At 52.4% G+C, this 11,643-nt stretch overlaps 1 protein-coding gene across 1 annotated transcript; it reads left to right on the forward strand.

Moving 5' to 3' along the window:
* Positions 1–3,042: 3,042 nt before the first annotated feature.
* On the forward strand, positions 3,043–4,792 carry LOC143882923 (uncharacterized). Its single transcript, XM_077386302.1, has 3 exons — positions 3,043–3,536; positions 3,684–4,052; positions 4,789–4,792. The coding sequence occupies exons 1-3, from the start codon at positions 3,043–3,045 to the stop codon at positions 4,790–4,792; spliced, it is 867 nt and encodes a 288-aa protein (XP_077242417.1).
* The last annotated feature ends 6,851 nt before the right edge of the window (positions 4,793–11,643 follow it).

The following is an 11,643-nucleotide window of genomic DNA, read 5'->3' on the forward strand; positions in this document are numbered from 1 at the left end:
GCTGCGAAGGATCCGGCAGATCGACCACCGGATCGAAGAGCTCGCCAGAGAGCAGGGCCGGCCTGCCTCCCGGATCTTCACAAGCGCTCAACCATTTTTGGAGAAAGTGCTTAGCGCGGAGGCCCCCTCGGGCTGGAAGATGCCGCAGATTTCGCAGTATGACGGGACCATCGACCCCGTGGACCAGTTGGAGACTTTCAGGACCACAATGCTCCTCCACGGGGCGTCGGATGGATTCCTTTGCCGAGCATTCCCCACCACGTTGACTGGAGCAGTGCGGGACTGGTACTCGCGGCTCAAACCCAGGTCCGTGGATAATTTTGATGATTTTGGGGATGACCTGGCCCGTCATTTCATGAGCAGCAGAAGACCCAGGAAGACGACGGCTTCGCTGATGGCCCTCAAACAGGGAGATGATGAGGCCTTGAAAGTGTTCGTTGGTCGCTTTAATAGGGAAGCTCTTCAGGTTCCCAACCTGGATCCCTCCGCGGCCACGAACGCCCTTCTGGCCGGCGCCCGATCAACTGACTTCAGGCGAGCAGTGGCCCGGCGCAACCCGCAGTCCCTCGCAGACCTGATGGCCGGGGCGGAGGAGAACATCTCGGTGGAGGAAACTCTCGCCGCCCTGGACTCTGCTAGCAAGAGAAGGCCCGAGGAGAAGAACCCTACCAAGCAGCGTAGGGATGATAAGTCTCAGAAGAAGGAGAGAAGCCCTTCTCGAAAGGGGAGAAGCCCCCAACCGAGAGAGCATTACACGCGGCTGACCGCATCCAGAGCACAGATCCTGGCAGCCATTCGGGAAGAGGACTTCATCCGGTGGCCGGAGAGGCAGAACTCTTCGACAAAAAGAAACATGTCCCAGTACTGCAGGTTCCACAAGGACCACGGCCATGACACCAATGCGTGCACTCATTTGAAGGAGGAGATCGAGCAGTTGATCAGCAGAGGGTACCTTGGAAGGTACTTGAAAAATGATGACAACAAAAAAGAGCGCAAGGACAAGCCGAGGCCTAGAGGCAGAAGCCCCCGGGGCGCTCAACCTCTAGGCGACCGCATTCAAGCTCCGGCCCCGGCCAGCCCCCCTCCTCAGGTACCTCAACCTCAACCTCATGGTGTAATTGGTACCATTTCAGGAGGGCCGACCGCAGGAGGAACCTCTTCATCAGCCCGCAGGACTTATGCCCGGCAGATCAACGCCGTCCATACCTGCAGCAAGAAGGCCAGGCTAGAGAACGAGATATCCTTTTCAGATGCAGATCTCGACGGCCTGATCATTCCGCATGATGATGCCCTGGTCATCACCATGCTGGTGGCGAACTGGGAGATGAAGAAGATCTTGGTCGACAACGGGAGCTCCGCAGACATCCTCTATTATTACGCCTTCGAGCGGATGCTGATCGGAACCGACTGTCTGAAGCCGGCCAACTCTGATCTGTTCGGGTTCTCCGGAGAAGTTGTCAAAGTTGAAGGGCAGATCGAGCTTCCAGTTCTTATCGGGGAGCCGCCCTGTCAGTCCGTCGCCATGGTGAACTTCTTGGTGGTAAGGGCCAAGTCGGCCTACAATGCTATCCTGGGTCGCCCCGGCCAGAATCTCCTTCGAGCCGTTCCCTCCGCCTATCATCAGAAGATGAAGTTCAGTACACCAGGGGGAGTAGGGGAGGTCAGAGGGGACCAGCTCAGTCGAGGCAGTGCTATGCAGCAGCACTGAAAGGGAAAAATGCGTCCGAGTCTCTGCCGATCGAGCTGTTTGATCTAAGGGACGAAGCCCAGATCACAGTAAACGAGCCGGCCGAGGACATTATATCTATCCCGTTGTATAGCGATGACGACCAGAGGGTTGTTCAGATCGGCTCTGCCCTGCCAGAGGCCGCGCAGCAGGATCTTGCTCAGTTCCTCAGAGCCAATGCAGATGTCTTTGCCTGGGCTCCTTCAGACATGCCCGGCATCGACCCTGCAATCAGCACCCATGAGCTCGGGGTTGATCAGACCTGCAAGCCCGTGAAACAGAAGAGGAGGCACTTTGCACCGGAGAGGCGAAGGGCCATCAGAGAAGAGGTGGAAAGGCTTCTGAAGGCCGACTTCATCCGCGAGATCCAGTACCCGGACTGGCTGGCGAATGTTGTGATGGTGAAGAAGTCTAATGGGAAGTGGAGGACCTGCATAGATTTTACAGACCTGAATAAGGCCTGCCCGAAGGACAGCTACCCGCTCCCAAAGATCGATCAGCTCATCGACGCTACTGCAGGTCACGAGCTGCTAAGTTTCATGGACGCCTTCTCAGGATACAATCAGATCAGAATGCATGAGTCCGACATTCTGAAGACATCCTTTGTAACCGATCAGGGGACTTATTGCTATCGAGTTATGCCTTTTGGACTGAAGAACGCAAGAGCCACCTACCAGCGGCTCGTCAACAGGCTGTTCAAAGAGCAGATCGGCCGCAATATGGAAGTATATGTGGACGATATGCTGGTCAAGAGCAGAGCTGCCTGCAATCATGTTGCCGACCTCAAAGAAGCGTTTCAAGTCTTGAGGGAGCACAACATGAAACTCAATCCGACCAAGTGTACATTCGGCGTCGGAGCAGGCAAGTTTCTGGGCTTCATGGTAAGCCAGAGAGGGATAGAGGCAAATCCTGAGAAAATCAAGGCGGTGATGGAGCTGACTCCGCCTAGAACTATCAGAGAAGTACAGCGCCTGACCGGATTAGTAGCTGCCCTGGGGCGGTTCATCTCTAAGTCCGCAGAAAGATGTCTTCCGTTCTTCAACGCAGTCAAGGGTATAAAAACCGCGCCCTGGACTTCGGAGTGCCAAGTGGCATTTGAAGAGCTGAAGCAGTACTTATCCTCTCCACCGTTGCTGTCGAAGCCAGAACCAGGAGAAGAGCTGGTTCTGTATCTCTCAGCGGGACCTTTGGCAGTTGCAGCAGTACTGATCAGAGAGGAGTACCACCAGCAAAAGCCGATCTACTATGTCAGTAAGGTCCTCCATGATGCAGAGACAAGATATCAGCGAGTCGAGAAGCTCGTATACGCCCTCGTTATGGCGGCCAGAAAATCAAGGCCGTATTTCCAGGCGCATACGATCAAAGTCCTGACAGGACAGCCCCTGAGGCAGATCCTCCACCGTCCAGACACTTCAGGCCGACTTGTGAAGTGGGCCGTGGAGCTCAGCGAGTTTGACATCAAATATCTGCCCAGGCCAGCAATCAAAGCTCAGGTTCTTGCAGACTTCATAGCTGAATGTACCATGCCAGATTCAGACCCCGGGTCAGAAGCAGCGCTTCCTTCAGAAGCAGAACCGGTTATACCCGAGCAGCAGATCGAAGCCGAAGCGGTCCCGCTTCCCGGGCTTGAGAGTGCAGCTCCTCCCACCAGCCCGCTTCCATGTTCTGAAGAGCCGCTCTGGGAGGTATATGTTGACGGGTCTTCAAATAAAAGTGGCAGCGGTGCCGGACTAGTTCTCACAGGACCAGATGACTTTGTCCTGAATTATGCCGTGAGGTTTGGATTCCGTGCGTCAAACAATGAGGCAGAGTACGAAGCGCTCATCGCCGGAATGAACCTCGCCATTCAGGCCCACGCTCAGAGACTGAAGGCGTACTGCGATTCACAGTTAGTCGTATGTCAGATCCAAGGAGTATATGAGGCATGAGAAGAGTGAATGATAAAATATCTACAAAGGGTCCGTGGCCTGGCCAGCAAGTTCGGAAGTTTTGAGGTCATCAGAGTCCCCCGGACTGAAAATACAAAGGCTGATGTGCTCTCAAAGCTAGCGGCATCAGGCTACACCGCTCTCAGAGAAATCCGTATGGAGTTCATAAAGACCTCCAGTATTGATGACCAGCCCGTCGTAGTAATGCAGATCGACGATGAGCCATGTTGGATGGATGAGATCATCAGATATCTGCGCAGCGGAGAGCTCCCCGGGGAGAAAAAAGAGGCCCGTAAAGTAGTACAGCAGGCAGCAAGGTTTTCACTTGACGGCGAGACTCTGTACAAGAGATCTTACACGCTCCCGTACTTGAAGTGTCTCCGGCCAACCGATGCCCTGTATGCCCTGCGAGAGACCCATGAAGGGATTTGCGGAGAACATCTTGGGGGCAAGGCCCTCGCCATCAAAGTCCTTTTAAGAGGCCTGTACTGGCCTACATTAAGACAAGATGCACTGAGCCTTGTGAAGAAGTGTGAGAAGTGTCAGAAATTTTCTCCCGCCGTTCACCAGCCTGCCGTGCCAATGGCTCCGATCATCAGCCCTCTCCCTTTTGCTATTTGGGGAATGGACATCTTAGGTCCTTTTCCGCCAGCCTCTGGAGGCCGCGAGTTCGTCGTTGTCGCCATCGACTACTTTACTAAGTGGGTAGAAGCTGAACCTCTGGCCAAGATCACCGAGCAGAACGTCCAGAACTTTTTCTGGAAATCAGTGGTGTGCAGATTCGGGATACCCCAGGTCCTCATAACAGACAACGGCAAACAGTTCGACTCAAGGAACTTCAGAAAGTTTTGTGCAGATCTGAAGATTGAGCAAAGGTTCACTTCCGTGGCACACCCTCAGACGAATGGACAGACCGAAGTGACGAACAGGACTCTGCTGTAGGGGATAAAGAAGAGACTGGATGATAAGGCCGGACGCTGGGCTGACGAGCTGTACCATGTGCTCTGGGCGTATCGGACTACCCCACGCACTGCAACGGGTGAGTCGCCTTTCAATCTCTCCTTCGGAACAGAGGCCGTGATTCCGGTTGACATCGGCGTTCCTTCCCCAAGAATTGTTAACTTCAATGAACAGCTGAATGGGGACGGGCTCCGTGTCAACCTCGACTTGCTTGAGGAAGTCCGTGAGGAGTCACAGATCAGAGCCGCAGCGTATAAACAGAAGGTGTCTAGATACCATGACACGAAGATCCGACCAAGGGAGTTCCGCACAGGCGACCTAGTTTTAAGGAAAGCGGCCGTCTCCCAGCCAAGAAGGGTAGGCAAACTCTCCCCGACTTGGGAAGGGCCGTACCGAGTCAAAGAGGTCATCCGTCCAGGAAGCTACCGCCTAGAGACACTTGACGAGCAGCTGCTGCCGCACGCCTGGAATTCCAGAAATCTTCGAATATACTATCAATAGTCTTTTCCTTTGCCTTTGAAAGCCTGTAAAGAATCTCTGTAATTAAATTTCAAAGAGAAATAAAGTGGAGTTGTCTCTGAACTGTGTCCCTCACTTTTGAGTCACTAGTATATGCCAGCTCCCCCATAAAAAGATTCTAAGTGTTTGCAGACTTAGCTCTCATTCTAAGTGTTTGCAGACTTAGAGAGCGGCAGTGGTACACTCCGGCGCGTCCAAATTGGTGTGGAGATCAGTTCCGACCACATGGACCCGCCCTAGTGGAAACCACCTCAAAGACCTGCCCGGCCTGGCCGCCCTTAGCCGGAGCCGGACAGGATATGGCGCAATCGCTAGACGCCAAAAAGATTCTAAGTGTTTGCAGACTTAGCTCTCATTCTAAGTGTTTGCAGACTTAGAGAGCGGCAGTGGTGCACTCCGGCGCGTCCAAATTGGTGTGGAGATCAGTTCCGACCACATGGACCCGCCCTAGTGGAAACCACCTCAAAGACCTACCCGGCCTGGCTGCCCTTAGCCGGAGCCGGACAGGATATGGCACAATCGCTAGACGCCAAAAAGATTCTAAGTGTTTGCAGACTTAGCTCTCATTCTAAGTGTTTGCAGACTTAGAGAGCGGCAGTGGTGCACTCTGGCGCGTCCAATTTGGTGTGGAGATCAGTTCCGACCACATGGACCCGCCCTAGTGGAAACCACCTCAAATACTCTAAGTGTTTGCAAACTCAGAGACAGAAGTGGTTCACTCCGGCCAATGACATCCGGTTAACCACTCCGTCTCGGCAGAAAGATAAGGAAGAAGCACAGACGTCATAAATACAAAAAACAAGGCAGCCGTACAGACAGTTAGACAAAATTGAATTTGTATTCATATCACAAAAGTGCTCTTTTCGCCGAGCTGGCTTACAAAGAATGAGCCTCGTGGGCCGTTACAAAATTTACAAACAAAAATTAAGGATAGGAGCAAGAGGGCGGCCACACAGGCCTCCCCGTCGGCCACCTCGTCGGTGACTGCCTCTGCAGTAAGGGCTGCAACCTGGCCGGCCTCGGCAATTGGAGGGGCGACCTCGGAAGCCAGAACGACTTCCTGTTCTACCTCGATGGGTTGGGAGGAGTCCAGCTCGCCTTCTTCCTCCTCGTCCTCTTCCTCCTCTGGAGGTGCATACGGGACGGCCAGTCCGTCCAGAGAGATGTCGGGGTGAGCCTTCTTAACCTGCTCGGAGCAGAGAAGGAACCCCGCCTTATAGGCTTGGAGGCCCAGGTTGAAGAACTGTGTGTCCTTCCTCTCTTCGGTCTTCTGCACGGCCTCCCGCACTGCCACTTTCACGGCCGCCTCGATAGCCGCCTTTTCTCTCTGATCGGCTCTCTCCCTCACAGTTAGGAGATCCTGCACGGCCTGGTTCTTGACCCTCTGCACCTCGTCCTTCAGGCTGTTGCATTCGGCCTCTTTGACCTGGACGGCTTCACTAAGCCCGTCCTTGTCCTTTTGGAGCTCGCCCTTCTCGGACTGTATCTGTGTGAGCGTCTCAGAGAAGAGATAACTCTTCTTCGCCATATCCCTAGAGTACACTTGGAGCTGATAGAGGGCGGAGGCGATCGCCTCTGCACAGGTCTCCGGCGCCTCTTTCTCGACTTCCCGTCAGTCGCGTGGGAGGACGCCTTGGTACATCAATTCTGTGGCCACCCGGCTATCCCCTAGGCCGGTGTCCGTTTTCTGCACCGCCCAGTTTGGGCGGAAGACGTTGTCGCCTCTCGCCGCCGTGGCAGCAGGGATGCCCAGGACTGGCCCGCTTTGTTGGGGCTTTGCCACCCGTGCAGACCCGGAGCTCTGCCCCACGAGATTTGGCCGGCTCGGCTTAAATGCAATCTTATGTGTCGCCCGGCTGCTTTTGAGAGGCTCAGCCAGCGCGACCATTGCCGGAGTTGACTCCGGCACCTTTCTTTTCTTGCCCTTGGGTTGGGGCTGCTCATGCGTTGGGGACGCCTGGGAGCTCTGCCTGATTCTGTCCATCATGGACATCTGCTTCACCATTTCTAAACGTGAAAACAGAACAGAGTTAGAACTATAAAAAAGAAAAGAAAAGAAAGGAACAGTTCAAAAAATAAGAGTTGGCCTAAAAAAGTCTACGTACGTGCCGGCGTCGCACGGCTGATACCGAGCTCTACCAGGACGGCCTCTTCGGAGAACTCCGAGTAGTCTATTTGACCGCGCTTCAGCTCTTCTTTGATCAAAACGAAGGTCATGTAGTCATAGCCCTTAAGGGCTGGCTTCCGACTAAGGTTCTTGGTGTCTGGCGTTCTCCACTCCAATGAGAACAGCCAGTGGGAGCCCTGCTCGGTGTCCCTAGCGTAGAAAAACTTGTTCTTCCATGTGTGAATGGAAGTAGGTATGCCAGTGATCATTTTTACTTCGGGCCGTTGGCTGATGTAGATCCAACCGCCGTCCTTGTGCCTCTTCAGATGCGCACACATCCTGAAGACGGGCAGGGTGGGGTTCCTACGGACCCGAACTCCCAAAAGGTGCAGGAAGCCGACCAGCGTCCTCCAAGAGTTCGGCACGACCTGTGTAACCGCCAGCCCGTAATAATTCAGCACGTCGACAAAAAATGGATGCAAGGGAAGCCTGAGCCCGGCCCGTAAGGCTTCTTCGTATAGGCAGAGATCTGCACTATCGTTGCTGGCCCGGTCCCCTTCAACGGCCGCCCTCAAAAGATACCGATCAGGGATACAGTATTTGTCCCTGACGGCCTGAAGTTTGCCCGGCCCTAGATGATTCACCTCGTACAGGGCCCCGACGTTGTACTGTGGGTTGGCCTCCATCCGTGCCTCCGCTATCACCTCGACGGGTGCGCGCGGCAAGCGAGGAACTTCACCGTGTTCTTCGTCGTCGCTGGTTTCTACCCGGTGCGGTCCGTCCCCACGGACCGGGATTGTGTCTAAGTCCACAATCTCTTCCTCTCCGCTCTCCTCGTCTACTACGATTATTATCTCCTCGTCCTCAACACCGGCCTCCGCAGGAGAGGCCGGCCTCGTCCTCTCCGACGCCCCGGACCCAGTACTACTAGTCGAACCGGACTCCTTTGAGCCGGAGTCCGACTCGGAACTAGTGCTAGACATTAAAAGGGAAGAAAAGAAAAGCTAAAAGAAATTACCGAACTGAGGTGCTGACTGAAGATCTCCGGGCTCACTGATCCGAGGCGGGGAGAAATTTGACTAGCCGAGCAGCAGAGAAGGAGAGGAGAATGTGAAAAGTGAAAAATGAGGAGTAAAAACTCCGGTATATATAGGCTTGGAAGAGCGGGAAAAATCCCGCCCTTTTCCCACCAGCCGGAGTGTGCCACGTCACCTACCGCATTAAATGTGCCGCTCACATTAAATGCACCGTCCGCATTAAATGCGAGGTACAAGTTCCAAAGCGCAAAGTGATGACGCCAGAAGACAAAAGATCTGTCCGGCCTGGCCGTCCAACGCCTTAACCGAAGCCGGACAGGATATGGCGCAATCGCTACGCGACAAAAGACCTGCCCGGCCTAGCCGCCCAGAAGGCTTAGCCGGACAGGATATGACGCGTTCGCTAGAAGACAAAAGATCTGTCCGGCCTGGCCGTCCAACGCCTTAACCGAAGCCGGACAGGATATGGCGCAATCGCTACGCGACAAAAGACCTGCCCGGCCTAGCCGCCCAGAAGGCTTAGCCGGACAGGATATGACGCGTTCGCTAGAAGACAAAAGATCTGTCCGGCCTGGCCGTCCAACACCTTAACCGAAGCCGGACAGGATATGGCGCAATCGCTACGCGACAAAAGACCTGCCCGGCCTAGCCGCCCAGAAGGCTTAGCCGGACAGGATATGACGCGTTCGCTAGAAGACAAAAGATCTGTCCGGCCTGGCCGTCCAACGTCTTAGCCGAAGCCGGACAGGATATGGCGCAATCGCTACGCGACAAAGACCTGCCCGGCCTAGCCGCCCAAAAGGCTTAGCCGGACAGGATATGACGCGTTCGTTAGAAGACAAACCACCTGCCCGGCCTAGCCGCCCAGAAGGCTTAGCCGGACAGGATATGACGCGTTCGCTACGCGACAAAACACCTGCCCGGCCTAGCCGCCCAGAAGGCTTAGCCGGACAGGATATGACGCGTTCGTTAGAAGACAAACCACCTGCCCGGCCTAGCCGCCCAGAAGGCTTAGCCGGACAGGATATGACGCGTTCGCTAGAAGACAAAAGATCTGTCCGGCCTGGCCGTCCAACGTCTTAGCCGAAGCCGGACAGGATATGGCGCAATCGCTACGCGACAAAACACCTGCCCGGCCTAGCCGCCCAGAAGGCTTAGCCGGACAGGATATGACGCGTTCACTAGGCGACAGAGGACCTGTCCGGCCTAGCCTCCCCGTCTAGGAGATCTGCCCGGCCACGATGCCCAGGAGGTTTGGCCGGCCAGACTTCTGGTTCAAATTTCGACCGGACTGGATTGCACAGGGGCTCCTGCCCGGCCATGCTCCTTCAGGCCAAGTCTCAAGGTCGGACCAGGCCGCCCAGAGGCCCCTGGCCACCGCGGTTTTTTCTGGCCCATGCCTGAGGCCGGCCTCAGCTGCCCAGAGGCCTCAAGGCCGGCCAGATGCTGCTTTAACCCTCTTTTTGCTTCCCCTAGCCGCTGTCACGACTCGGAGAACCAGGGGGCAACTGATGGGGTCCGAACTCAGCACTGATGGGTCCGAACTCAGCACTGATGAGGTCCGGACTCAGCAACCAATTGGCTGCTGACACGTGGCCCTCACAGGGACCGCTGCAAAGCCAACACCTGTCCCTGCTAGGTGTGACACCTGGACCAATCAGGGACTTCCACCTACCTTTCCTAGGTATGAGACCTGGTCCATACAGAGGCCACCACCTGTCCTGGACAGGTGGCTCAGAACTACCACCTGTCCTAGACAGGTGGCTCAGAATCACTATAAATAGCCTTCACTTGTGCTAAGGTGAGGGATCTGAAAATCAAAACCCTAAGCTTTTGCTCTGACATTGCTCTGCACTCCTGCTCATACTGACTTGAGTGTCGAAGCGCCCGTCCGGAGCACCACTCCGGGTTGGTCCTCTAACCCTTTATCTTCTTGTCTGTGCCCTTGTGCAGCGCAGGACTCCACCAGCCCTTCAGTTGTGGTGTGTCAGATCAGCCTTCCCGACCCTACCATAACCTGTTACCAATTTTAGACCTAACAATCCCTACACCCTTTTACCTCATTCTCTCATATTTTATTATTTGTTATTGCAAAAACAGTTTCCATTGTTAGGGTTTTCCCTTCGAATGAGATTCTAATGGGGGGGTTTTTTGTTGCAGGTTGGAGTTTCGATTGACATTTAAATGGGGTTTCCCTCTCAATTGCCTCTCAATTGCAGGGTAATTTTACGGCTTTGTCAAAATTCCTTCTCTCTGTGTTCTCTCTGTTGATTGATTAGTAGCAACACCTCTGTTTTTTTTTTTGGGTTTCTTTCTTTTTTGTGGTTTTTCATTTGATAGCCTCACACAAATACCAATTTGTGTTTCTTTTATGGGCTTTCCTTTGTTAGACAGCAATCGGCAAGAAGGAGCTCAAGAGAGATTATTTCTTTAAATATTTTTCATGACAAGATAAGGCACTCATCTTAGTTCAACAGTTCTCAAGTAATAATTAGTTAATTACAATTGATATGAAATCATCTTAGTGTGATCTTTGATCTCTGACCATGTTTTTGTTGTCCCTGTTTCTGTATACATATCAAATGTTATCATCATCCCTGGAACTTCTTTTATTTTGTTTGTATGAAGCAAAAAAAATATTTTTTAGGTAGTGCTAACCTGTTTGCAATTTCAGCATCTCAGACATGACACTTTCCATTCAAAAACAACACTTACAAGAGTAATTTTCTCCTTTGATTGATGTTTATATATTTTCTTCGCTATATGTTTGTGATTTAAATTATTTAATCAAATGTCTAGGTCAATTCCGAAATAAACTCTCACATTGGTAGTTCTCCATTATTTTTAGATGATTCTACCTTGGAAGTGTTCAAAATTCTCATGTATTTCCAAAGTGGGTCCTTAGTTTAGACACCTTATAAATTAAGAATTACAACCATGCCAGTTTCTCCTGTGTAAAAAAGTAAAAGCAAATCATACATAATGGTTAAGGTTGCATTTTGATGTGGATCAAATGCCAAAAAAAAAAAAAAAAAATTCAATGAACCTACTCGAGACTTGCCTAAGATTATAATCGTGGAACAAGAATGGAATGAATCTCAAACAAGTTCAGATCCAGTAATATGTAACGATAATAGGAATGAACATTTGATCCAAATTGCAAGCTGATTGTTCCTTCTCTTGTATCAGTTATTACTTAGAACAAATCAGCTTGTGTAAGCAAGATGTCTGCTTAAACACAACTGATAAATGGATTGAAGAAAGAAAATGACCGATCTTAAAGTAAATTTCAGAGACAACACCTTCACAGAACTAGATCTGAGTTTACATTTGAAGACAGAGTGAAGAAAAATATTTTGTTTTCAC

Source organism: Tasmannia lanceolata, unplaced genomic scaffold, assembly GCF_043159265.1.
Source record: "Tasmannia lanceolata isolate RefF3 unplaced genomic scaffold, GAP_Taslan_0.1 ptg000008l, whole genome shotgun sequence".
In the NCBI taxonomy this organism is placed as follows: domain Eukaryota; kingdom Viridiplantae; phylum Streptophyta; class Magnoliopsida; order Canellales; family Winteraceae; genus Tasmannia; species Tasmannia lanceolata.

What these genes read in the sequence shown, in the direction of transcription:
- LOC143882923 (XM_077386302.1), top strand. Translation starts at nt 3,043, where the DNA reads ATGGCGGCCAGAAAATCAAGGCCGTATTTCCAGGCGCATACGATCAAA. An exon ending in GCGTCAAACAATGAGGCAGA is followed by an intron (nt 3,537 to 3,683) that starts GTACGAAGCGCT and finishes ATATCTACAAAG; the next exon opens with GGTCCGTGGCCTGGCCAGCA.